The 27,527-nt window shown below is 39.8% G+C and overlaps 1 protein-coding gene across 2 annotated transcripts in view; it reads left to right on the forward strand.

The window, feature by feature from the left end:
• Window positions 1–27,527, forward strand: part of Egflam (EGF like, fibronectin type III and laminin G domains) — a 173,837-nt gene that overhangs the window by 35,547 nt on the left and 110,763 nt on the right. For both annotated transcript variants that reach the window (XM_076857391.2, XM_076857392.2), the window contains exons 3-4: window positions 25,618–25,727; window positions 27,119–27,202. In XM_076857391.2, the coding sequence (XP_076713506.2) occupies window positions 25,618–25,727; window positions 27,119–27,202 (194 nt within the window). The remainder of the gene's footprint in view (window positions 1–25,617; window positions 25,728–27,118; window positions 27,203–27,527) is intronic.

Raw genomic sequence — 27,527 nt, forward strand, 5'->3', positions numbered from 1 at the left:
GAGCCAGTTTGGGGAGAAGTCCCAAAAGTTTTTGATTTTGCATTTTGGGGGAACTCCCTGAACTCCCAAATAGCACCATGTTGTGGGAAAGACTAGTATAACTACTATAGAAGAAGCCACATGCTGGGGAATTGATAAGCCCATAGATAGTAAGAACCAAGGACCAAGATGCTCAGTTGCCACCCTCAACAGAGCATCCAGCCAACTGCAGCTTTGACTAGTCATGGTGTAAGTGAGCCACCTTAGAAGTGGATCACCCAGCCTCAGTTGGCCAACCCAGTTGTCACTGTGTGGAGCCCAGCCCTGATCAAGGAATCATGAATATATAATAAGGTTATTTTAGTTGTTAAGTTTTGGGGTTGTTACTATTTTTGTATTATCTGCTGTATCTGGTACCCATGGATCTTTTCTGAACTCCATTTTCTCCTGAAGCCCTGGTTGTGTTGTGGTTCTTTCTGTTGCTCTTTGCAGGCAATCTTCTTGGCGGTGATCTTTTTCTTTGTGTCGTTGTCCACTGTAAAAAAAAATGTTCTAACCTGCTTAACCTTCAGGGGGCCACATGCCTAAGAGCTGATGAATTTAGCAGGATTTTTCAACAGTATTTATTTTTTAAAAAATTTATGTATTTATGTATTTTGCATTACTGGGGATGGAACCCAGGAGCATTCTACCTCTAAGCTACATCCCCAGCCCACTGCCCTTCTTAAAATTTTGAGACAGTGTCTAGCTAAGTTGCCCAGGCTGGCCTTGAACTTGAATTTGTAATCCTCCTGCCTTAGCCTGAGGAGTAGCTGGGATTACAAGCATATGCCACCATGCCTGGCTAGAATTTTCCAGTATTTTTGATCAACAGTTCTGCTGACCACTGGCCTTGTTGCCCAGTCTTGTCTGAGGGCTGGGAGTGATCTCCCTTGACCTTGACTGCTGACTTGATGCTTCTCTGGTCTGTTCTGACCCTCAGTTGGCTTTCAACTTCTGAAAAAGCCTGGTTATTCCATCACCATAACTTTGTGTGGGAAGGAATCGTTTCCCAGAAGGAAAAAAAAAAAAAAAAAAAAGTGCTGTTAGAAAGACATTCCCTTAGGAATATACATGGGTTTCTTCCTCTGTGTGCTTTTCCAGGAGTCCCTGTCAGAGCTTCCCACAGCTGTTAAATAAAAGATAAAAGGTTAGCCTTTGCTCTATCAAAGTGGCAGAGCCTGAAAGCTCTGGTTACCACCTTGAACTCAGCCTTCCTTACCCCTGGTCTGTTCTCCCCTTCCATCTCAGGAATGGGAAGCCTCGCCCACCAATGGGTCCATGACCCAGAACTTTACCTTCTCTCTTTTCTTTTGGTAAAGCTCTGGTGTCTTCTGCTCATGAGACCCTCCACATGCTGAGGACCAGGATGCACTTTGGTGCCCTGGACAGAGCAACAATTTTAGAAGCAATCATTGGCGTCGGAATCCCAGCTCTGTCATTCTTCGGGTTGTGTGGCCTTGAGCAAGTCACTCACACTCTCTTGGTTTTCCTCCACCCAAACTAGAGAATAGTCTCACTTTACATGGTTGCCAAGTACGTTGTATTAAGAACTCAGAACATAAAATGGTTGTTAAAAAAAATTAATAGCAGTAAGGAAGATGAAAATGATGGCTGACTCTAAGGGTCAGAAGGTTCTTAAATGTGTCCTTCTATCAGCTTGACCTTACGGAGATATACACAAAGAATTGGAGAATGAAGAACCAAGATATGCCCTGATTTGCCTACCACCTATGAGGTTGCTGTGTTGGGTTGGGCAGGTTGTATATTGCATGACCCAACCGTGCAAGGGTATGCAGTGACCCTGACTGCCTAGGAATTTGAAATGTGGTGGTAACTAGTGTGACTAATAATAATGTGACTAAGCCTGGATTAGTCACAGTGGTGTGTGAGAGCTAGCTCCTACAATATCACAAGAGCCGATTATTAAATTGTCAGGGACATTTTTTGTGTGTGAAATAGATTAACCATAGCCATTATTAAAAATTAAATTATACAAACTTCCAATCAAATGCTCAAAACTTATCACTCATTGATCATTTGAATATATTTTCTGTATCATCTATGTTCTTGAGATTGCTTACCTATAATAGTTATACCATGGGTATACTGTACAATAATGTGCTACTGCACATCTCTTTCCAATTTTGTGTTCAGTGATATTACATGTGTAACTTAAAATTGATCTGACTTGGAGTATTTACACCACAGAAATTGGAAAGCACTACAAATCATGTCTTTTCATGGTAATATAAACATTTCATTTGTTTCCAGCCCACTACATGTTGATTATATTGAAGCAAATCACTAGCACTAGTAAAGAAGAAGAATTAAGGGAGTTAGTGGCAGGAGGATTTTGCTCCAACCCAATATTCCGCATCTCTCTGTATTTATTCATTGTTCCCCTATACTATCAAGTCCATGGCCACCAGCTGTGTGTGTTTAGCAGAAATGAAAGAACCACTTAGAGCACGTGACCTAAATCCCTGACTTAAGAGCCCTAACATGAAGTGAAGGCTGCAGCCCAGCTAGTATCTCTGGGCATGAGGATGCTTATATTACAGCCTTACACTTGGTTCCTTTGTTTACTGGCCCCTTTCACTCCCCTAGTACAACATTAAGAGGGACAGAGAGTCTGCTTCAGGACAACAAATTCAAATTCAAATTCTTTGGGAGAGAAGGTGAAGTCCATCTTGCCTATACCTCCATATATGATACTAGCCCCACTTTACACTGTGACACTAAATGCCTCTCAGGACACAACACAAGGTTGCAGTCAGAGGGACTGGGACCTTCTGTAAGATTTCAGTCTTGCAGCCATCATTGGCCTTGATGGAGAGGATCAAATAGACCCTTGTGGGGGATTACAAGTTGCTGTTACCTTTAGAGCCTCAGTGTCTGCCAAGCACCTAAGGAGCATGCCAAGCATTGGCACCAGATGATGTCGCTTCCCTAGAACAGAGTCAGTGCTAATCTCTTAAAGTGGTTAAACAGATTCAGATGAACTCTCACACTTGCTTTTCTGGTTTCTGTTTCTCCAAATTCTCAAATGGTGTCATCTCTCCTTCCCTCCGTTTACTTATTGCAAGCCACTGTTTTGTCCCAAGTGGTTAAGAGCCATGGGCTCTGGAGTTGACTAATCAGAGTCGAACTCCCAGCACTGTCACTTGGTTGCTCCCATTTGGTATCTTAGTTTCTTGTCTGCAAAATGAACACGATAACAACGCTGCTGCCTGGGATTAGTGCGAGGATTAAATGAGTTACATGTATTCACCTTCTGAGTTAAATCACTGAGACCTGGGTGACCGTAAGGGCCCAAAGTATCCGTTCCCATTATTCTCTAGTTATTTTCCTGTTTCCCTGCCTTCTTTGTTCTTTCTCCTTCTTCTCAAGAAAGCTCTCTGTGTATTAAACTATTAAAAAGACAAAGAAGTGGACCAACTTTTCCCTAACGCCTTAGCATGAGCATCCTGGTGTTATCATCTACTCTTCTGTCTTGAATTTGCCGACAGTTTCCAAACACACACAAGGTTGCAGCCTTAGGGACTGGGACCTTCTGTAGGATTTCAGTCCCCAGGCATTTTGTCTGAACCTGTCACTGTCGAAGGAATTTCGAAAACAAGCTCTTTCTCACAAAGGCTGTTCAAGTGTGAGAGCTTTGGGAGAATGATCATCTAAGGACAGCCCCCCACCGATGATGACCAAAAGCCTTGGGATGTGGCCAGCCCTGGGGAGACTCTCCTGTGGTGGCAGAGCAAGGGTCAGCATACCCCTTCCACGGTCTCTTCCTACCCCCTGGCCCCTGCTAACCCTGGCGTCTCTCTCTCCCACTTGTAACCATGAGTTGGTCACATTTTGCATGTAGCAGCCATCTCTCTGCATTTTTTTTTTAATTGGAAAAAAAGTGTATCTATTTGGGGAGTAAAACATGATGTGTTTGTTGAAAATGTTTACGTTGTAGAATGGCTGAATCAAACCAACTAATATCCACATTACTTCACATATTTATTGTTCAGTGGTGGTGAGAATACTTAAAACTTACTCTTTTAGCAAATTTAAGTAGACATTTTAACTTTGGTTATTCTGTTGTCCAGTAGATCTCTTGAACTTATTCCTCCTGACTGAAATGTATCTTTTGGCCCAAATTTATTTACCCATCTCTCCCAATTCCCGGCCCCTGGTAGCCATCCTTCAACTTTCTGCTCCTGTGGGATAAAGAGTTTTTAGATTCCACATGAGTGATATCATGTGGTATTTATTTATCTTGGTGTTCCTGGCGTGCTTTACTTAGCATAATATCCTCTGGGTTCATCTGTGTTGTTTCAAATGGCAGGATCTCCTTTTTGAAGGCTGAAGAGTTTCGTATGTATAATCATTATATAAATTACATATCTATGACACTGTATATCACTACATCTGATCATATATTTCATATATATATCATTAAATATATATATCACATTTTATTTTTTGATTCATCTATTGATGGACAAACCATATTTTGTTTTGTTTTATTTCTGTTTTTTTGGCAGGAATCGCAGCAAGAATGGAAATAAAGATAATTCCAAAACATCGAAAATCCCTTACAATGCCTCTCCTATTGAGAACTTTATCAAATCACTAACTTAGATTTGCTAATGCTGAGAAAGGAATGCAAAAAAAGAAAGAAAGAAAGAAAGAAAGAAAGAAAGAAAGAGAGAAGCAGAAGGAAAGAATGAGTACAAAAGTGTATGAAAAGTCAACACACTGAACTACCGAATATATGTTCCCACACTCGCTGAACTAAGGAAAGGGGGCAACAGAGGGAAAATGAGAAAAGTACAGTAACTATGTGTACTGTATATTTAACAAAGCCATTTAACCCAGTGGTTAGGAAGGGGAGAGGGCCTGAGTTCTCTTAAGGCTCCATTCTAGATGGCCCAGTAACTTTGGTCACTTAACATCTCACAGCCTCATCTGCTAAATGGTAATGAGATTGGTAATATACTTAGGGGGTTGTTGCAATGATTAAATGCAGTAATCTGTGTAGTGAGGTCACAGTGCCGGCGTTGGGCTCAGTCTTTGTTTGTTCAAATCCTGACTCCATCACATCCTCACCAGCATGTGATTGAAAGTCCCTTGCTCTCTCAGCCTTGGTTCTTACCTGTAAAGAGTAATGACAGTGCCTGATGACAGGGTTGATACATGGGATCAAGCAGAATGCATCTGGCATCCAGTACATGTTGGGTCTTGTTCTTCCGCCTTTAATTGTAGGTATTTGTGACTTGATCTTGTAAAGGGCCCAGCATGACACTGGACATTCTCAGCATTTAGTTATTATCAGTTATTAAGATCTTTCCCTCATAAGAACAGCATATGCTAATTAAAGGAAAATTTAAAAAAAAAATAGAAACGAGGAAAGAAAAATTACTCACTTCAAGGCAACCAAAGTGAAATTTTGCTGATTTTCCCCTCAGGATTTTGCTTTGTGTAACTGTATTCCATGTACATTCACTTCATAGGGGGCTTTGTTTATGTATGTCATAACAGAATCATTTCCATGTCTTACCTTGAACTCTGAATGAGCATCATTCCAAGTACATGTATGTTACCATGATTCACTTAAACATTCTTGCCTGAATTTATGCTGTTTTAATTTTTCAGTATTATAAATGTGTTGAGGTGAACATGCTTATGCGTAAAACTTTTTTTTCGTATCTGAAATTATTTCTTCAGCATGTTTCATGAGAATTACAAATACTAGGGCATATGAATGTACACTTAAGAACATCCTAACATTGCACAATTACTTTCTAGGAGAGTTATACCAAGTTAAACCACTAATCAAAATGTGTAAAGCACTCCTTCTTCCAGACTGGTTTTTTATCATTGTTAAAAACTTGTTTCAATTTATAGGTAGGCAGTGACCCTCGGGGTTGCAATAAATTGCACTTCTTTAATTACTCATGTGTTTTGAATATTTCTATGTGCATGTGTGTTTAAATTTTATTTTCTCTGGTAACTTGTCTGTTTAAGTTCTTTGTCCGTTTTTCTCTGTGGACCATAAAACGTTGCTGTTGATTTTGTATGAGATCTTTATATGTGAGATGATATTAGTCTTTTGTCTGTCTGTAAATATTTGTCCCCAGACAGTATTTCAACTGGTTGTTGTTTGACAAGAAGAAAAAATTTTTAAAAATGTTCTTATAATTTGTTTATTTTGTGTATAATTTCTTCCATCAATGAAAACTGAAGAGTAACTATGCACGGGGAGAAACTTTTTGTTTTATAGCTTTACAAATGTTTATTTCTCTAATTCTTTAATCCATCTGGAGTTAAAGTTATGTTGGTGTGAAGTATGAATTAAAGCTGGAAATTGATTTTCTCTTCTAATTTGCTAACCAACTATCCTGGTGTCATCCGTTGAATAATTCTTCCATTCCCCATTGATCCAAGGTGCCTTTCTTATCATAAATTAAGTTTTTATACATTCCAAGGCTATCTGTTCTGTTCTATTGATCTGCCTGTCCATTCTTATGCCAATACCATGGTGGTTTAATTATAGTTGAAGGGTATTTTAAGTCCACTATTTCAAGACAGAGCCCAGCAGACCCAGAGCATTTATGTGAATGTGAGGATATGGATGATGGATACTTGCAAATGTCTACTAGTTTTGTTCTTCTTGGGTCCTGAAGAGGTCAAAGAGTGATTGCTGTTTGTTGAAAGGAGATACGAAGGATGTAGAAGGTCTTCGTTAGAAGGCTTCCCAGTCATTGAGTCCCCTGGACAGGGCCTCGGTGGACATCACCATTGTTTGCCTCTGACTCTAATTTTTCTATACTACATGAATCCTCACTACCCACCCACAGACATACTTTTCCTTCAAAAATTGGAAGAATGCTATTATTAATTCATAATGGTGACCTGTTGAACTCAGGTAGAACCATGTGACTACTTCTTTTCTTTGAAAGGTGAGTGGTAGTGACTTGTGTCACTATTGGGAAGAAGCTTAAAGAATGAGTTCATGGCTTCCTATGAGTTAGGTAGAAGCTACTCACTAGGCTGTGCCTACTGTGGATATCATGTGAAAGAGAGTTGCAGCCAACTTTTGGTGATTTTGTAAAATGCACAATAAATACATCCTTGTTGAAAGCCACAGTGTTGGGGAGTGGGTATTTGTTATAGTAGCACAGCCTAGCCTATCCTGACTGATAGCAGAAGACAAGTCAAAATAAAAATTTAACGGTTGGTATATCATGAGCATTGACTAATCAAAATTGATAACCACCAGGACACACATTGTTATGGGGGTTCATAACAATGATTTAACCTTATATTTTATTCAATTACATTCAAATACATCTCTTTAAGTTGACTACCTCTATCTCAAATCTCATTTAGTGAGTACTGATTTTCTAAATCAGATTTTATAGTGGCTAGTGATTCCAGTCTTTGTGGTTCCCCTCTTCTCTGCTACCTAGACATGATCTACTTGTATTGGAAAATAGAAAACTCTTCATATCTTATTGTTTCAGTTATGCTGATCCTTTCTCGTCATTGAGAGCATAAGTCCTGATAGGCATGATCCATGTTTCTGTGACTTATTCTTACATAGGTGATAGCACCATTCTTTCCATGAATGTCAAGTGTGTTTTAAAAGTTTATGTGTGAGTTGTTCTTGTTATAGTTTCTCAGTTAATCATCCTAATTCCCAACTAGGTAGATCTGGCACAGATGATCTGAAACTAGAACATTAGAGGAAGTTGATGTCTTTGCCAATAAGAAGGACTATGGATCCTAGTGATTGATAGGTTGGTTTTTCTGAGTCCATCCAACCTACATTTCTAGTTGTCATCCATGGAATGTGTGACTGGGGAAAGTTATTTCATCTCTTTCAGTCTCAATTTTCACATCTGTAAAATAGGGTTCTTGTTAAGATAGTTGTAAAAATATGTATAAAATGCCTAAGCAGAATTTGATCCTTAAAGTGGTTGTTTGCTATTTTTTGTTCATTTTTATTGCTAGAATTGCCTGAGGAGGCACTGTTCTTTGGTTGGTTGGTTGAATAAATTTGGTCTGAACTTCACTTTCAGAACTTAGAGCAACATCAAGTTGTTTCTTTAGGATTTCTGACATATGATATTTGACTTTTTTTTTTTTTTTTGAGCCTGAGTCTTTATGCCTAACTGGTCTCCATGTCTACCTACTCTCCATCTCTCATCACATTCAAACCCTAAGCTTCATGCCTGCTCCATGCCCAGGGTCTGGAGCCATCTTGGTTCATGGTCTGTCTCAATCACTTTTTGTTGTTGTTTGGTACTGGGGATTGAATCCAGAAGAGCTTTTTAAAACAGTAACTGATAAGTAATGAATAATGAATGCATTTAAGCTATTATTAATCTTTATCTTCACATTTTTGTGAGGTTGGCATTTTTGTCAAAGGTGCAGCATCTTCTCCATATTTTAGTCCCGATTCCATTGAGTCCCACTTCCTTCCACGGCCCCCACTCTTACATGCCCCCCACCCCAAATGCCATTGACATATGAGGTCCAATTCAGTGGCTCCCCCTGTTCCTTTTTAGGAGAATAAATAACTTTGTCAGGATAGTCTGTTCCTCAACCCTGAAACTGAGGAAATAAAATTTCTTTGTTTTCTTATGTCACCTTTGAAGATCTTTCTAAGGAAGTTTGGAGAGAAGAAGGTGCATTACCCGTTATTGGGATCTTGGAAGTAGCTGCAAACATGCATTTTGGAGGCAGATTGGCCTTGGTAAAATCTTGACTCCTGCACCTTTTATAATCTGGAACATGTCCCTTAATGTCTATCCTCAGCTTCCTCATTTGAAAAATGGCTACACTGACACCTAGCTTGAAAGAATGAAAAATAGCATACATAATGTCGTGTGTAGCTATGTGGCCTTACTTGTGTATCTAAGAGCTGTTGAGGATGAAAGTGCCTGGGAAGAGGTAGGATGGAGAGAGAGTGAGGGAGGCGTGGGAGCTTGGGAAAGGTTACATCCTCTCACCACACCATATGCTTTGCCTGGGGATCTGTGTCCCTGAAAGGCAAGAAGTTTTAAGCTCTTTGTAACGACATATAAGCTTATGTGGTTTATTAATGATTAAGCTTCATGTTCTACTAACCTAGTAACTTTGCCAGGAAGGAACTACAGGTGACGGCTTGGTCAGATGTTTCTTGTTGCCATCAGGAAAATGGCAGGGGATGAATTCTGGCCCAGCACAAAGGAAAGGGAGAAGATGCTTCCCAAGGCAAGTGTAGACCACACACCCCCTCACCAGATGCGCTGCCAGATGCTACCAGAAGTCAGTGTTGGCAGGAGGAAACAGGAGAGAAACCTGATCCTAAGTTGGAGAAAGAAGGAGATCTGCTTTTACTAATGCGTTAGCGTGGCTGTTCAGTTACTGCAAGCAGGCACTTGGGGAAGGTATCAGCTTCCTGTTGTCAATTTTCCAGGCATAGAGTATTCCTGCTCTGGGAGGTGAGAGCCTTGCCCAATGAAAAGAACCTTCTGAGAGAAGAGGGACTCCTGCTGTGATTATGATGACTAAAGGAAGGACCCTCATTTTTTAATTCATTCATTTTATTTTAGAGTAATTTTAGATCCATGCAAGAGTTTTGATAATAGTGTAGCCTTCTCATCTATCCATCATTCAGCTTCCTCTAATATGAACTTAATTTGATAAGTGATACAGGTACTGAAACTAAGAAATTAACATGACTTTAATACTATTAACTAAAACACAGTTCTCATTCAACTTCTACCAGCTTTCTACTGCAGAATCCAATCCAAAGGCACCATGTTGCCTTTTGTGGCCACATCTTTCTAGTCTCATTCAACTGGTGGCAGATGCTCAGTCATTTCTTTTTTATGCCCCTTGATGCTGTTGAAACATGTGGGTCAATTATTTTATAGAGTGTCACTCAATTTTCTCCTGATTAGTCTGGCACTGTGAATTTTTGACAGGAATAACACAGAAGTGAGAAGTGCTCTTCTCATGTCATCATATTAGAAAACACGTGATGTCAACATGCTTATATCTGGTGATGGCAACCTTCATCAGTTGGTTAAAGTGACATCTGCCAGATTTCTCCACTATAAAGTTGCTATTTCTCCTTGTTCATACTTGTTTTTAGAAGAGAATAACTAAATACACCCTACACTCCACTCTATTGTGGACTGTTTATCTCCTCCAAATGTATATGTTGACACCTAAAACCTAAATCCAAATCTGATGGTATTCTAAGGTGGAGTCTTTGGGAGGTGATTAGCTCATGGGAGTGGATTCCTCATAAATTGTATTAATGTCATTATAAGGGTCTGAAGAGATCCGAGTCTCCTCTTCTACCCTATGAAGATACAGTGAGAAGGTGCCATCATGAACCAGAAATCTGGTATCACCAGATATGAGTTATCAGTGCCTTGATGTTGGACATTCTATCCTCCAGAGCTATGGGAAACACAGTATTGAATTTAAATTACAGAGTTTATGGTATTTTGTTATGGAAGTCTGAATGGGCTGAAGCATGCTCCATCTCCCTTAGAGAAGAATATCAAAGAATTTGTGGTCATGTGAAAACCACCATAGTACTTTATCGATGTTTTTGGTGAGATACTCTGAGGTTACGCAAGTATCCTGTTTCAAAGCTTCCTCACCACAGGCTGGCACCCATTCATGGATTTGGCCTGCAGCAAGAAGCTCCTGTGTTTTAATGACAAATCTCTCCTCTTCTGCAATGATCTTCATTGTGGTCACAGTAACTCAAAAAGACTCCTCATCTAGTAGGGAGCTGGAATGTTGTAGAGAGGGCTGCCTTCTGTGAGAGTAGGCAGTGTTCCCTGAGGCTGTAGGAGAGAACTTGATAGTAGGTGTTTGTAAGCACATGATCCCTTGTCCTTACAAAGACCATGGTCCTGGCCTAAGGTCCATGGGATGGTGAGAATCTGTATTAGGGATGCACATCACCTTGGCCCTTTCCCAGTGCCAATTCTAAACTTTCTTTGGAAAGGTGGTCCTATTCCTTTTCACAGATCCTCAATTCCCAGTGTCTCTATTGCAAGGGATTCTCTAGACCCTCAGACTGGGAATGAACTAAACCTGAGTCCCCATCTAAGCAGGTCTCTAGACAGGTCTGGTGGAGGAGGAAGGACCCATATTTGCACCTAATAGCCTATGACAATATGAGCACCTGGAAGAGCAAATTCAAGTTTGTGTTTAATTCAGGGACATCAGGTCAGATTGATAAAGAAGCTGGGTAAGGTCAGGACAGTAGTACAAGAAAGAGGACAGAGTTTTTCAGTCAGCCATTTAATCAACCAGGTAGCAAATATTTATGGAATGCCAACTATGTTCCAGAGACTATTGCAAAAACTCAGGATAAAGATGTGATGCAAAAGTCCCTTTTCTTATGGATCTTATGTTCTATGGGCTCTTGCAAGTGGCCTGGAGAGTCAATCTGGAACATAAAAAGGAGAACTTAATGGTGCTTCCAGGTGTCTGGATTTCAGGGGATGTAGGAGCAGGATATTTGAAGGGAGAAGATGATGGTTCTATTTGGTGTTTGGGATATTTGTGAACCTTCAAGGCTGAGATGACCAATTAGGTATGTGAAACATACTTGAAAAGATTCATTTGGTAGGTGCCTGGGGATGCTATAGGAATGGACGAGATCACCTGGAAGAATGGGACTGACTACTCAGTCTGGAGCAGGCACACATCAGCACCATCTGGGGAGTTTTGTCAAATTTCATGTAACTGTCCTTGACCCAGACACTGAGAAATTTTGCAATACTCTATAGTGGCAATCTCCTTAGTCCGGATCTGCTGCCAGGGTTGTGGCATATGTGGAAGCAGCCCAAAGGACGGGGGGTCAGTGCATCTGGAGAAGAGGGCCAGGGTAGAATGAAAAGCCACTGTAGCTTTTCATATCGGATGGTGAAAGCACATGGTGAGGGTCTCAATAAATCAAGGCCTTGGTTGGAGCTTATCACTAATTACTGTGACCTCACACAAGACATTTAGCTTCTCTGAGTTATAATTTTCCATTATTAAGGCAGAGTTTAGAGCAAATCAGTGGCTCAGGAGCCAGGCGCAGCAGCACCTCCAGAGAATATGTAAGAAATGCAAATTTGGAATTCCATTTCTGACTTCCTCAGGAACTCGGAGAGGGACCCAAAGTCTATTATTACAAGTCTTTCTTTAATACAAGTGATTCTGATTCTCCCTAAAGTTTGAAAACCACTGGTTTAGATGAATTCCAGTCTCCCTCCAGCTTCCACACTGTACTCTTGTTTGGATGACTCTGCTGAGGTTCATAGTCCACAGTCGTTCGTCCACTCCAGTTGTTAACTGAGTGAAAGTGGAGGGCAAGGCTGTATGTGTTGTCAGTATGAATGTATGTTTACTTATGTGTATGTGAGTTGGCTTTTTGATGCTGGGATCAAAGTACCTGACATAAATAACTTAAAGGAGAAAAAGGTTATTTTGGTTCACAAGTTCGGAGGTTTCAGTCCACACTCAACAAGCTCCACTGCTTTGGGCTCAGGTGAGGCAGAACGTGATGACAGAAGGGCATGGCAGAGGAAAGCTGCCCAGCTCATGGCAGCTGGGATGCAGAGAGAGCTAGAGAGGGGGCCAGGTACAAGAACTGTCCTTCCAGGGTGTAACCCCAGTGACCCACTTCCTTCAACCAGGTTTTAACTTCCACAATTTCTGCTGCTGCCGGTCGTCCATTCAACTATCAATGGATTAATTCGTTATGGATTAATCCTCTGACAAGGTCAGAGACTCTATGGTCCAATCACTACCCTCAAACTCCACCTCTGAACATTGCTGTATTGGAGATCAAACCTTCAACATACACGTCTTAGAGGACACCTCATATCCAAACCATAACAGTGGGTACATGCATGTGCATGTGTATGTGTGCACGTGTGTGGTAGCAGGAGGTTGGTGAGTAGAGATTTCCAGCATTCCTGCTTGCTTTCTTGGATGATGAGGTGAGAAGCCAGTTGGAGTGGATGAAAGCAACAGATCATGCTGTGCAAGCTCTTCCCCAAATAGGCATATGACAGCTGTCATGGCATTAACCTTCTCCAACGTAAGTGGAGCTAGGGCAGAGCTGGGCCTAGAAGTTGGTCTTCTGCTTGTCATCCTAGTAGTTGCCCACTGTATGGTGCTACCTCCCTCTCCCCCATCTCTCCACCTCTGACACCTGTGTTCTCTGGGGCTGGCTGGCTGCTGCTTAACAAGCATTGCTGCAAGATGCTCCCAGCCTGGGTTTTCCTCTGCCAGAAGTCACCAGCTGGGTAGCGGGAATCCTCTGCATGAATCCTCACAACCAGCTGAGCTCAATTTATGAAGCACCATCATGCAACACCCAGAGGTAGACTTGCCCCTAGTGCTTGTGTGTGGAGTACAACAGCCTACATATCATTTGTATAAAAATGTAAATTTTGTAAACAAGCAAGCAAACAAACTATTATATACAATATTTCCTCTCTTTCTACCCGGATAAATATTCAATATCCTTTCATTATGACTTGAAAGACTGGGTTCTAATTTTGATTTCTCAGACTCCCTGAATTAGCACTTAAAGAAGCAGTATAGAGACCTGCCCCCTGAGTCCTGCACCGCCCCATGCCGCACCCTGTGCTGCCTGACAGATGCTCACATGCACACGTACCACCATCTCAGTCCACATCCCGGCTCTGTCCACTCCTGCTCTGCAATGGCAGGTTGTATTCTAGAGTTACACCTTGGAATGGCGGAATTCAGAGGGAAGTGTGTTTGTGATGTGAATAGCAACTGCCTCAAAGAGAAGCCAACCAAATAAGACATTACCCACTGCGTCTCGGTGTCTGAAAATTTCTTTAATCCCAGGTTAACTTCAACAAACCTTGTTCTGTCTCTGGAACCCACATTTTCACTGCTGCCTGAAAGGCACCACCTTGTAAGTGGCTTTGTGGGTGCAGTGTTTTGGTTACATATTCACAATACTACTTTAGTAATGGTGATATTAGAGCAAAAAGAGAGAAATGTTTTTTTGTTTTCTTATTTAAGAATTTTCTATTTTTAGTTGGTCTAGGCACTTTCCATTGCATCAGTGAATATAACTTGGTTCATTCCATGAAAATCAAATAACTGAAAAGCTAACAATGTATTTCTGTCATAGACAATATTTTTATTTGCATTTTGAAGTGTTTTTATGAATTGGATTTCAAGACTAATTGAATCAGAGATGAATTTTGCTCAGGAAGTTGAAGTATTTTGTGAAATAAAATTACCATAAGAAATTGACCTAATTATTCAGAAATTTCTAATGCAAAAAAGGGCTAATACAGTTTTAAATGTCTGCAAAGAAGAAAGCTCCAGAGTATAGCTCCCTCATGGCAAAGAAACACACTTTTATTTAGTTATCTCTTCAGATGCACAGCGTTTAGCTTATAAGAACTCAGCTTCAGGGTATACTTTGTAAATGCATTATACTAGTTTAAAGGCTCAGTTCTTCAAAACTTGTTTTCTCTTACATAATATTTTCTTGTCATTTGTAACCATTGTTGGAGAGATATGAATGCTATTTTTGTATATAACTGCTTAAATCTTATTTGTTCTAAACCTAAGTGGCCTACTACTGTTATTTTTTTTTTAATATTGAGGAGGCAGTAGTTTGTTTTAATATAATAGATAAGAGACCAGAAGACTTCAGAGTTTTAACTATTATTAAAACTTTGTTTTTTTTTTTTTTTTTGCTTCATTTAAAGTGTTTGGAGAGTGCAATTTGGTCTTTACTTGCCCTATGCAAAGATTTGACTTTACACTGATGATTTAGAGATTAAAGAGATGTGCGCAAAGTTTCAGGTAGCTGGAGAAGAGTTAGAGAATCACTGTGATCCACACATCCTGGTTGGGACCACACCCCAAGGTCTCTATGCTGATGCCAGGACATGTGTCTTAACTTGGCCTGATTATTCCTGTGGACTTTCTGTGCCCACCACCCTTCCCTTTCTTGAATTTGCCTCAAACCTGGGAGTTTCACTGGCTGACTTACTCCTGCCTGTAGCCTTCCCCCCCGTGATACCCTGGTCATCCTACAGTCTACATATAAGCAATGTGCTTGCTCAGCAAACACTGCTTCAGAGAGGCCCCACTGGAGATCTGCCCCACTCTCAAGGACATGCCAAATAAACACACAAAGAGAACATTTCTGGACTAAAAATGCAAATGTTGTTTGAAAAGTTTGGGTTTTTTCCTTCTCCAACTACACATCAATTCAGAATTCCTTAAGCCCATGGCCCCAGCCTTGGCCCTGTATTCAAATGCTTTACAAGATGGGGGCAGGGGGGGAATCTCATTTACTAAAACACATTCTCCAAAAAGAAGAAAACTAAATCCCTCAGGATCTGGGGATGTGAAAGAGGTGACCCTGCATGCACAACTCTGGACAGTGCTACTCCAGGCACAGGGTTGGATGCTGAGGCTTGCACAAAGAGGATGGATACAGTTCGACCACTTTGACACCAAGGGTGGCTTCCAGGTTTCTGAAAGTTGTGGTGGATGACTATGTCATTTGCCAGGATTCCTAGAAGAGCGTGGGTTGAAAAGGAAGATGATGAAGTCAGGTCTGACAAGTTGGGTTTGAAGGCTCATCTGACATCTGGGTCCACTTGGCAGTTTGGGTTTAGAGGCCTGCCCCTCGGAAGCAGGTGCTGGCTGGAAAAAGAGATTGGGGAGCCACAGCAAGCATGTAGCAGTGACTGCAAGGAAAGAGGGTGAATGGGAGCTCAGAAGGAGAGACCAGGCAGAATTTCCAAGAACATCAGCCTGAACAGGTGGGGAGAGAAAGAATTCTCTACCTCGTTCCTTACTGTCTCTGCCTCCTTCTGTCTCCTTGATATAAGATCTTAAATCCATAAACCCAGTTTCTGCATCTGTAAGAGAGAAGGTCGCTGTCCTCTATTTCATATGGCTATTAGAATCGACTGACTTGGGGCAAACATGGAAGATTGAGCAGACGTCTTTGCTACTGGTCTCTTCAGTCCCCACCAAGATGCCTGTAAGCTGGGGAAGAGCTGTTAACCAGCAGAGCAAAGGGAACAGGCAGAAGGTGGCAGCAATAAACTTTTTGAAACCAAAATGCACAGGGGTCCACCCCATGCAGAAACAGATTTAAAAACCAAAGAAGATTTCTAGGCCAGCAGGGAGGGAGAAACTGAAACTGACTAATGTTTGAGAAGTGCATTAAAATTCACAAAGGCATCTCTCTTCAAAGAATAAATGCTCAGGTGGTAAAGATACTGGTTCATTGTATGGACAAGTCACAGGATATCCATTCCTTCGCTAATGGATAGTCAGATTGTTTTCAGTAAAATAAAAGTGTGAACTTACATGAGGAGAAGACCTAGAATCATCAGAATGGTTGATACCTCTGGAGAAGAGGAAGAAAGGGGGTAGACATGGAGCACGGAGTTTTAACTGTATTTAATTTAACTTTATGATTTTTAAAAAAGATCTGAACATTTTCCTGATTTTTTACATTACCAGACTACAGAAGAGCTGTCAATCTTGTATTCTGCTACTTTGCTGAATTTGTATATCAGCTCCAGAGCCTTTGGTGGAGTTTTTTGGTCTTCTACATATAGGATCATGTCATCAGCAGAGATACTTTAAGTATGTTTTTTTTCTAGTGGTTGCAAAATTTGTGGTCTAATTCCTAGGGTTTTGATCCATGCTGAGTGACTTTTGTGCAGGCTGAGAGGTAGGGGTCTAGTTTCATTCTTCTACGTATGGATATCCAGTTTTCCCAGCAGCATTTGTTGAAAAGTCTATGGTTTGGGCACCTTTGTCTATCAGATAACTGTAACTGTGTGGGTTTGTCTCTGTGTCTTCTATTCTACTCCATTGGTTCTTTACACCTGTTTTGATGGCAACACCATGCCGTTTTGTCACTACATCTCTGTAGTATAATTTGGGATCTGGTGTTATAATGCCCCCAGAATCCCTCTTCTTGCTCAGTATTGCTTGGCTATTGTGCCATGTGAGTTTTAGGAATGTTTTTTTTTTCTAGTTCTATGTCGTTGGTATTGTGATGGGAATTGTATTGAATATATTACTTTTGGCCATTTGACAATAGTAATTCTGCCTATTCAAGAACATGGGAGGCTTTCCATTTTCTAAGGTCTTCTTTAATTTTTTCCTCAGTGTTCTGTAGTTTTTACTGTGGAGGTCTTTCACCCCCTTGTTTAGATTTATTACCTATTATTATCATATTATTAGGTTATTGCTCACTAATATTCTCTTTCCTGGGTATCCCTCAGTTTGCTGAAATAGTTGATTTGTATTATCATACATCATTTTATGCAGATACATTATTTTTGTAGTTGAGAACTAATAGATCTGCTTCAGTAATTGCAAACTGTTATATCTTTGGAGGAAAAACACTGCAAACACAAAATAGCATGGTTTGTGCTAATCTGAGTGGTGCAAACTTCATGAAGTGTTATTTTGTGGATTTCCTATAGAAAGCACAGATGCAGGTATATCTGTTCCTGTGCAACTTTTGGTCTTTTGGATGTAAAAATATTTTTGAAAAGAAAATTTTTAAATTGTGAAAAACAATATAATAACATTCTGGAAAGCTTGTCAAGTAGGAGGAAATAGGGAGGAAATCATACTTAATTTTAGTTTCCTTAATGTGGCAATTAGCCTTTTTCTCTGGTCTTCAAATGATTTTTTCAAATGAATATATTATGTAACTGTAATAGCTGCATCATTGGCAATTTGGTATTTGTTTGTTTGTTTACCACCACTCCATAATTTTGTTACAGTGTGATCTAGGCCTTATTATCTAAATATGCTTTTTATTTTGAAATAAATTTAGATTTATAGAAGAATTGCAAAGGTCGTGGAGAGAATTCCTATACTGCTTTCACCCAGTTTCCCCTCTAGTTAACTTCTCACGTAACCCCAGTACATTTGTCAAATCCAGACTGTTAGTGAGGGTGCTGAGCAGTAAGAGTACAACACTATCGACTAAATCAGACTACTTGGATTTTACTGGTTTCCCTGCCAATGTCCTATTTCAGCTCCAGGACCCAAGACACCATATGTGTTTAGTTAAATCACATTTTGAATGTTTGCACACGAGTCCATGCAGGTGACGTACCACCTGCATGACCTGGCTGTTGTCCTGTTTCTAAATATTTAGACTGTTCATGGTTTCCATGTGTCATAAGTGATACTCTGAAGGACAACTTCACGGTGCAGCCTTCTCTTAAGATTCTTTCTTCAGGCAAAGTAATCACGCTTCTGGGAGCCAACGGATAGAACAGATTTATGGCTCTCGATATCATTGCACATTGCCAAATTATCTTTCAAAATGCCTGAATACTCATTTGCACTGCCATAAGTGATTTTTTTTGAGAGCAGCACATTTATGTACACTTGTCAGCATTAGTTACTCTCACTTAAATATTTTGGCTTAATTTAATAGGTGAAAACAACATTTCAATTTTTAAAAATTATGTTTATTTGATAGCTCACACATTTGAATATTTCCCCATGTGTGTTGACTTGCTATCTCTCTTCTTTTGTGAGTTGTCCTTCATATTTTATTTATTAGGGTCTGCATATGTTTTTATCAATATGTATGAGTTTTACAATCAAGATATCCCTTGGCCTGTCATTTTGCTACAATTATTTACCCCTCAATCTATTGTTTTGAATTTTCCTTCTGTAATTTTTGAAGTGGGTAATGAAAGTTTTATGATTTAGAATCCATTACTTTTATTTTTTAACCTCTTTTAAGCTTATAAAGTTTCCTCCATAAAGAAAATAGTCCAGCTTTAAAATTCAGTTATAATTTGGTTTCCCATATTTAACAGATTCCTCTAGAATACTTGGGTATTTGGTCCAAACATCTGACCTGTCCAGCTCTCACTCACCAGCTGTGGTTAGGTCCACTTCCTCCACAGGCAGGAGGAAGCCCCCTTTTGTGTGTTCCCAGCTGATTAGGTGGCACACTCCTTCTCACTTCTGGCTTTTCCCCCAGCTTGTTTGGGAAAAGTAGAGGCTGCTTTCTCTGCATGGGACACTTTCCCATCCCCGCGCTGTCTGCCTCATGCCTAGTTCTGTGTCAGGTAGAGCCGGGATTGTAACAAGGACTAAGGCTCTTCATTTTCCCTTGCCAATGGCTGAGAGCTGGCTAAAGCAAGACTAAAGACTTGACATCTCAAAATGCATTCTACGGTCGTGTATAATTAACAAAATAATTAACAAATAATATATATAATGTAAAATAAAAATTTTTTAAAAAGATTTGACATCTCTGCCTACATTTTGCATCCATCTCCTTTACTCCAGGTCACATTAGATTCCAGGAACAAGGTCTGATCTGATAATCATCTTGTGATGAGTCAAAGCTACCTCCCAACCCCCAGGAAACAGCAACTTTCTTATCAGGGATGAGGTCCCACCTGACCAATCCTAAGATGAGAGACCACCGATGACCTTGTTTAGTTGTGGTGGCAGCTGTGAAAAGCCTCCAGCTATAGAAACCCTCAACCCTTGCCTTCATTCCCCAATCTGTGAAACCTCAAAGCCATTGTCAGGGCTAAAGACACAGGTCCCCTTGTCTTTCCAGTGGCTACACTGATTAAAATTCCTTTCATGCTTTTTACCATTACCTTTCTGTTTGGTTTTTGGGTTAAGTGGCTGGACGTGATTTGTTGGATCCCCAGAGTCAGGCCTCTGACCTAGGACTCCAGTAACAGTATGAAGACACACTGGGTGTCATGAAAGTGCTCTGTATCTATCTTCCAGCTGTAGTGTTTCTCATACCCAGTTGTCATGTCCTGCTAACTTGTTTTAGCCCCACATCTCTCTTCATCCTCAATGTGACCTCACTGACTGACCCAGTGCCTGGTACCTACCTACAGGGAGCTCAACTCGTATTTTAGGTGCATAAAGAAGAAAATAAACTAGTGAAAATACCAATGAAATAGGAGTCAGATCTAACGATGTTCCAGCAGGGTTTGATTTACATACTTTCTGGAGAACATGAAAGTAAAAGGGACAGCGTTTTGGAGTTCATGTTTCATGGGACCAAGATATTGTAGATACTATGGGTTGACTTGTTCGACATCCATTTAACCCTTTTTCTAGGTGCTATTACCATTCTGCAAAGGCAGAAGAAATCTAAACTACATTTCTCAGACTTCCCTGTGGTCAATATTCTGAATGTAAATTAGGTCCCTCCCAGAGTCCTTCACTGGCCTGGGTGTCTAGAGACAGCTGTGGCAGCTGTGATGGCAACGGGGAGGGTGAAGTTGGGGGCCTCCTGGTTCTCGATTGCTCCTGTAGAGCAAATCTCCTCTCCCCTTAAAATAGACCCAATGGAGGCTCCTTGCTTCCTTTCCTCTAGCTTTTATGCCAACTTGCACAACTACCATTTTGCTTACAATACTTGGAGTGTTTTTTCTGTAGAGAACCGTTGCAGGTACACAGAGCTGAAGATAACTGGCTTCCCCACCCCCGTATTGACTTAAAAAGCCTGCCTTCAGGGGCACCCAACCATCTGGTGCAACTGTTCCCAGAGCAAGGGGAGCAAGTGCTCTTCCTAGGACTAGGGATATGGCTGTGCTTGCTAGTTATTTTATGTTTCTGTGAGGGACTGATAATTTATTTCCACTGTCTTTCTTCCCACTTTTCAGTTATCTTTGTGGTTACGTTAGCACAGAGCTCTTAACTCAATAACAAAGCTGACCAGCAGTGGGTAGTTATGCAGTCAGATCGAAGCATAAAGCTACCTGGAAAAAAAACGAGGAGAAAGTTTCAGATCTTCAACGTGGAAAGGGTTCCTATAAACCAACGAGAAAAAATTAACAACCCAATTGAAAAAGTGCAAAACACATGAACAGAGGAAGAAAAGGAGGCAAATTCATATGAAAATATTCAACTTTCAAAATCAGATTTTCCAAGTTTTGTAAGACTTCCTATTTTAGAGCACTTTTAGTTTCATAGCAAAATTGAGAGGAAGGCACAGAGATTTTCCATATACTCCTACCTCCACACATGCACAGATGTCCCCATTATGAACATCCCCCATCAGAGTGGCACTTTTGTTATAATTTAATTATGAACTTCACCTAAAGTCAGTAGTTAGAGATTTCATATTTGGTGTTGTATACACTATGGGTGGAACAAATGTACAGGACTTGTATCCATCATTAGAGTAAAATAGTTTTATTGCCATAAAATTCCTCTGAGCTTCACTTTTTATCCTTCCTTCTTTACAATCCCTAATCTGTTGAAACCTCTGATCTTCTTACTGTCTTTATTGTTTTGCCTTTTCCAGAACGTCATATAGTTAGAATCACACAATATGTAGCCTTTTTCAGATTGATTTCTTTCAGTTAGTAATATGCATTTAAGTCTTCTCCATGTCTTTTCATGGCTTAATTTCTTTTAAGTGCTGAATAATAGTCCATCGTCTGCATGTACCATAGTTTATTTATCCACTCACTTACTAAAGGTGAATTTTGGTTACCAAAGTATATCTTGGTTACTTCCAAGTGTTAACATATATGAATAGAAACACAATAAACGTCCATTTTGCAGAGTTTTGTGTAAAGATAAGTTTTTGACTTCTTTATGTACCAAGGAGTGCCAATGCTGGATAATACAAGAATATGATTAGTTTTATTTAAAAAAAAAACAAAAACACCAAATTGTCTTGCAAACTGATGGTACCATTTAGCATTCCCACCAGCAGCGAATGAGAGTTCCTGTAACTTCACCTACTTGCCAGTATTTGGTGTTGTCAGTGTTCTGGATTTTGACCATTTGAATAAATACTCAGTGATATCTCATTGTTTTTATTTACATTTCCCGGATGACATTTGATTATTTGAATGCTTATTTGCCATCTGCAGAACTTCTTTGATAAGGTTTTTTGGTCCAGCTTTTAATTGGGTTGTTTTCTTATTTTGAGTTGTAGGAGTTCTTTGCTGTCTTAGTTTGTTCAGTTGTTATAACAAAATACCATGAACTGGGTGACTTACGAACAACAGAAATTTGTGTCTTATAGTTCTGGAATATACAAAGTACAAGAACAAGGGACTGACAGAGTCACTATCTGGTAAAGACCTACTCCTTGGTCCATTTGCTGTGTTTTCATAGGAAAAGAGGAAGGGACACAGTGTGAGGACTCATTTTTATAAGCACATTAATCCCATTCACAAGGGCTCCTCCTTATGACCTAATCCCCCTGAAAAGGCCCATCTCCCAGTGCTGTCACAATGGGGATTATATTCAACATAAGAATTTTGGGAGGACACAAACATGCAGCCCACAGCATTTGTATATTTTACTAAGAATTCTTTATTAGATAAGTCTTTTGTGAATATTCTTTCCAATATGTGGCTTGTCATTTTATTCTCTTGACAGTGTGTTTTAAAGAGCTGAAAATTGTAAGGGGGTTACTCACTTTATTACCTGTATTATTTATATGAGGTTTCCCCATACAATAACATAAGCTTCCAAATTAGTTCATTTTCTAGATGTAAGTTTGATTATATTTATTAAAATTCTCTAATATATTCATTCTCTTAAATCAGCAGTTGTCAATAGGTGGGGGAGGTCAGTTTTGTGCCCCAACCCAGGGTCATTTGACAATGTTGGGATATCATGGTTTTCACGGCTGGGTTGGGGAGAGACCAGGGACGCTGTCAAACACCCTTTGATGCAATCATACATACCCTACATAAACCATCCAACTGTCAATAGTGGGACTGGGGTTGTGGCTTAGTGGTAGAGCACTTACCTAGCACGTGTGAGGCACTGGGTTCAATCCTCAGCACCACATAAAAATAGATAAATAATAAAGTTATTTTGTCCATCTATAACTAAAAATATTTTAAATTGATTTTTTAAAAATAAATGACAGTAAAATGCATTACAATTCTTATTACACATATACAGCACAATTTTTCATATCTCTGGTTGTACATAAAGTATATTCACACCAATTTGTGTCTTCATACCTGTACTTTGGATAATGATGTCCATCACATTCCACCATCATTTCTAACTCCCTGCCCCCTCCCTTCCCCTTCCACCCCTCTGTCCTATCTAGAGTTTGTCTATTCCTCCCATGCTCCCCCTCCCTACCCCACTATGAATCAGCCTCCTTATATCAGAGAAAACATTTGGCATTTTTTCGGGGGTGGGGGGAATTGGCTTACTTAGCATTTTCTTCTTCAACGCCATCCATTTACCTGCAAATGCCATGATTTTATTCTCTTTTATTTCTGAGTAATATTCCATTGTGTATATATGCCACATTTTTTTTATCCATTCATCTACTGAAGGGCATCTAGGTTGGTTCCACAGTTTAGCTAGTTGTGAATTGTGCTGCTATAAACATTAAACTGTGTCCCTGTAGTATGCTGTTTTTAAGTCCTTTGAGTATACTTAAAAAATGTCAGTAGTGCCAAGGTTAAGAAACTGTCTTAGACACAGAAATTTTGCTTTAAGAATTTACCCCCATTGAATGACAGAACATACTTAAAAATTTATTCAATCTTTTTGGGAGAGCAATATCAGTGGTTAGTAAAAATTGAGATATATGTATCTCATTATGTTTTCATAGGTATTTATCTCAGAAATATTTGAACATGTGTGCAAAAAGGTATATGCAAATATTCTAAACGTACATGCATGCTCTATATAAGAGAATTTGGGGACGTAGGACCTTCCATGACTCTCTCCCTATGGTCTTATCCTCCTTTTGGGTGTCGTCTTTTCTGTGGATAGGATAGCAAAAGAGCATCGCCCAGGATTCCCCTAGGAAGTCATTTTCTAGTTAGGAAACCAGAAAGGACTGATCCTTCCTCTCCAGACCCTTGGTTGAGCCAAGAGGAAGCACAAGGCCTGAGTTTAGCCAATCTCATGGGACTTTAAATCTTGAACTAAGGCAGAAAGCTCACTGAAGTAGTGAAAGTTGTAGGTGTGTGGTCGGGGAGTGGGTGCAGGAGAGAGCTGTCTCCTAGTCTCACAGTTTCTACTAAGTGACAGAATTGAGCCTCTGTTACTTGGTCTACCAGAGGACTTTGGGTTTGATTTATTAAAAATGTTGGTGAGACAACTGATTACTTAGTTATTCAGTAAATAATAAGAAAAATCTGAGGTATATCTGGAGACTTTTATAAAATGTATGCAATATCAAGTTAATACCACATAATATGTGGGGTTAATTGAGAAATTTCCTCTGCTTTATTGAATCATTAAAATAAATTTGAGTAATAAAAACACTCCAGTGTAATAAAGAAAAAACATTGGTGAGCATCCCTGGTAACAAATTGGCCCTAGTGCAATAAATAGATATATTGGATCTCTGAGAATTGCAAAGTATCCTAATTGATATGCAGGAGAATTGTATGTTGTCAATAAAAAGAAAGCACATCAAGACATTAGTAAGTGGAAAATCGCAGTGCAGAACATTCACTCATTTAAGGAATGTTCATTGAGCCCTATTGCTTACTAGTCTCTGTATACTGATCAAGGCTGACCTGGTTCCTGCCCTCGTGGACATTATTTTAAATGGCAAAACATGAGAGATATATTATTTGACAACAGCAGAATGCCAAGTTCTCTTAATTATGGCACTTGCATTGCAGGGAAGCATTTATGGACATTAAACATAATGATTTTAATGACTGTAAATTAAGTGAAATAAAATTTAAAACAATGAGCATATATGTATATGTACATAATTACTACATTATAGTTACAACAATTCAAAGCAATAAAAAACACACAGAGAATCAAACAACTTTTTAAAATGTTGTATGTAATCCAAAGGAGACATACCAAAATGCCAATAGGACTCATCTCAGAATGATATGATCTTTTTGCATTTTCTAAATTATGACAATTTGCATGTTGCTTTAGAGTTTATAATTATAAAATTGTTTAAGACAAGTAGACAGTAAAATGTTTAAAAAAGTGTAAATCTTATTTTATACTTAAGCATATTTTTAAAATGTTTCATTATAATAAAATACTAGCTATATAAGCAGACTAATGCAGAACCAGAGACAGCTCTCTCCTGCCCCCGACACCTACAACTTTCACTACTCAGGAATTTAATCTTCAGTGATCTTTTTGGTTCTTCATTGGTTCAATTATAATTATATATTATAATTATTATATATATTATATATTATAATATATAATGGGTAAATAAAAATTCTTTGTCTTTCTTGAAACCATTTCAAATGCCTAGAGTCAAGTCATGTATGTCTGGTCTACAACAAACAAAATCTTGCTTTCTGGCCCTTTACTATTAGAACTTATGGAATAAACCAAGGTCAATAGTGGGGCTGATTTCTCTACCAGTGACAGGTTGGGAGGGGATAGCAAAAATTTGGTGAGGTCAACTGAGACAGGGGTGGCACATCAGAGGGATGACTGCATTTCTAGCCCGTGGAGCCGTCTTTGAGCATGTTCTTTTTTTGTGAGTACACACTCTTAAATCTTGTATAAATATGCTGATGGTAAGATGCATAGATCTTTTAACATAATTTCTTTGTTTGGGGGCAGGCAAGGTGGGGCCTCCTCTTGACATCAAGCTGGGTGCCCTGAACTGCACAGCTTTCAGCATCCAGTGGAAAATGCCACGGCATCCTGGAAGCCCAGTCACTGGATACACCGTGAGTACATGTGGGGATTTCTGCAGTGAGCATGTTGGGGTGACTGTACATGCTCCCTATCTTTGTACCTCCTGAACAGGTTGAGTATGCCTTATTAAAAATGATTGGGGTCAGAAGTGTTTTGGATTTCTGACTCTTTTCATATTTTGGAATATTTACATATACATAATAAGATGTTATGGGGATGGGACCCAAGTCTGAATACACAATTCATTTGTTTAACATACACCTTATGCACATAGTCTGAAGGTAATATTTTTAGTGGACTTGCATTTTGACTGTGATCCATCACATGAAGTAAGATGTGAAATTATCTACTTTTGATGTCACATCAGGCACAAAAATTTTCAGATTTTGAAGCATTTCAGATTTTGAAGCATTTCAGATTTCAGATTTGTGGATTAAGGGTGTTCAACCTGTCTATGGCCTCCTTACTACCAGTCCTCTCATATTAATAACTGCCTCATTCTCTTCTGGTGAAACTATAAGAAATATTTCAAGGGCATTTCTAAGACCCCTGAGAATGACCTCTGCATTAATCAGGATCTATCCAGTTCTTTCTCTGTGCAGCAATGGAAAAATATAAAGCAAGTAGAAGATATGGTTTCTGCTATCCAATTGCCTAATATCATTGGGAGAATAATACAGAAACCTGAGAAATCACAGGGAGTCACTGTGGAATGTGATCAATAAGTACAAACAAATGTATGAACTGAATTAAAGATATGGACAGGCAAAGTGGAGGAGGGAACATAGAAGGTACCCTACAATTAGAGGCTGAAAATTGGGCAGATTTCGGTTCTCCAAAATGTTTTTGTTAAGTAGTGTTATTAAAAATAAACCAACTTTTAGAAGTCAGGGTATTTCAGATAAATATGTGGAGTTCTTAAATCTCTGAGACATCCAGACAGTTGGACACACTGGTCCCATATTCCTGTGGGACACCAAGCCCACTGGAGATGAAGGACCCATTTGAGATGGGATGAAAGCCCTCAAGTCTGACCAGTCCCTACAGACTCCAGTTCACCATCAGCAAGTATTCATCATGACCTCGTCCTCTGGTCTTCTTAGAGAGACATATTTCTGAACTCATGGCATATTAAATATGGGAAGATGCAAGATTACCTGATAGGGTCATGGTTTGGGGAAGTAGGAGAGGAGCGGGGTCCAGCCCCCACTCCCCTTCACAGATACCTTGTCTTCCTCCCGGCCTCTGCAGGCTTCTGGATTTGTAACCACACCAGGTATGTCTGATGTTCATTCCCACAGAACTAGGAACTAGTGGGGTGGCCTGATGCACCTCAGAACCTGCTTCCTTTGTGAGCAATTCAAACCTTTGATCTTGGAGAAGTAGGGACTCTGTTCTTACCAGGTGTCTATGTCTTTTCAAGGTCTTTTACTCTGAAGTCGATGCAGATAAGTCCCTGCAGGAGCGGTCGCACAATGTGCCTCTCAGCCAGGATACCCCAGTTGCTGTGAGTATGTCCATGCTGGCAGCCCCTCAGAACACCTGGGCCTTGTCATTGGGGGGAGATTCAGAAAGATTTCTAAGTTAGTACGTGAGCTGCCATCCATGTAATAATCATAACGAATGTCTGCACAGTCCTTTAGAATTTCCAAACGTCTTTGTGTACATTGCTTCTGAAAACTGCCATCTGTCTTTCCAGAAAGGCAGGCATTTGATAAAAGAATCCTGGTGCAAATGCAGGACTCAACCCCATTTTGTCATGAGAGGAAACAGTGACCTTATGGCTATTTTTCCCCCCTGTTTTCTTCATCAAGTTCAATTTTGATTTTTAT

This window comes from Callospermophilus lateralis, chromosome 5 (assembly GCF_048772815.1).
Source record: "Callospermophilus lateralis isolate mCalLat2 chromosome 5, mCalLat2.hap1, whole genome shotgun sequence".
Lineage (NCBI taxonomy): Eukaryota > Metazoa > Chordata > Mammalia > Rodentia > Sciuridae > Callospermophilus > Callospermophilus lateralis.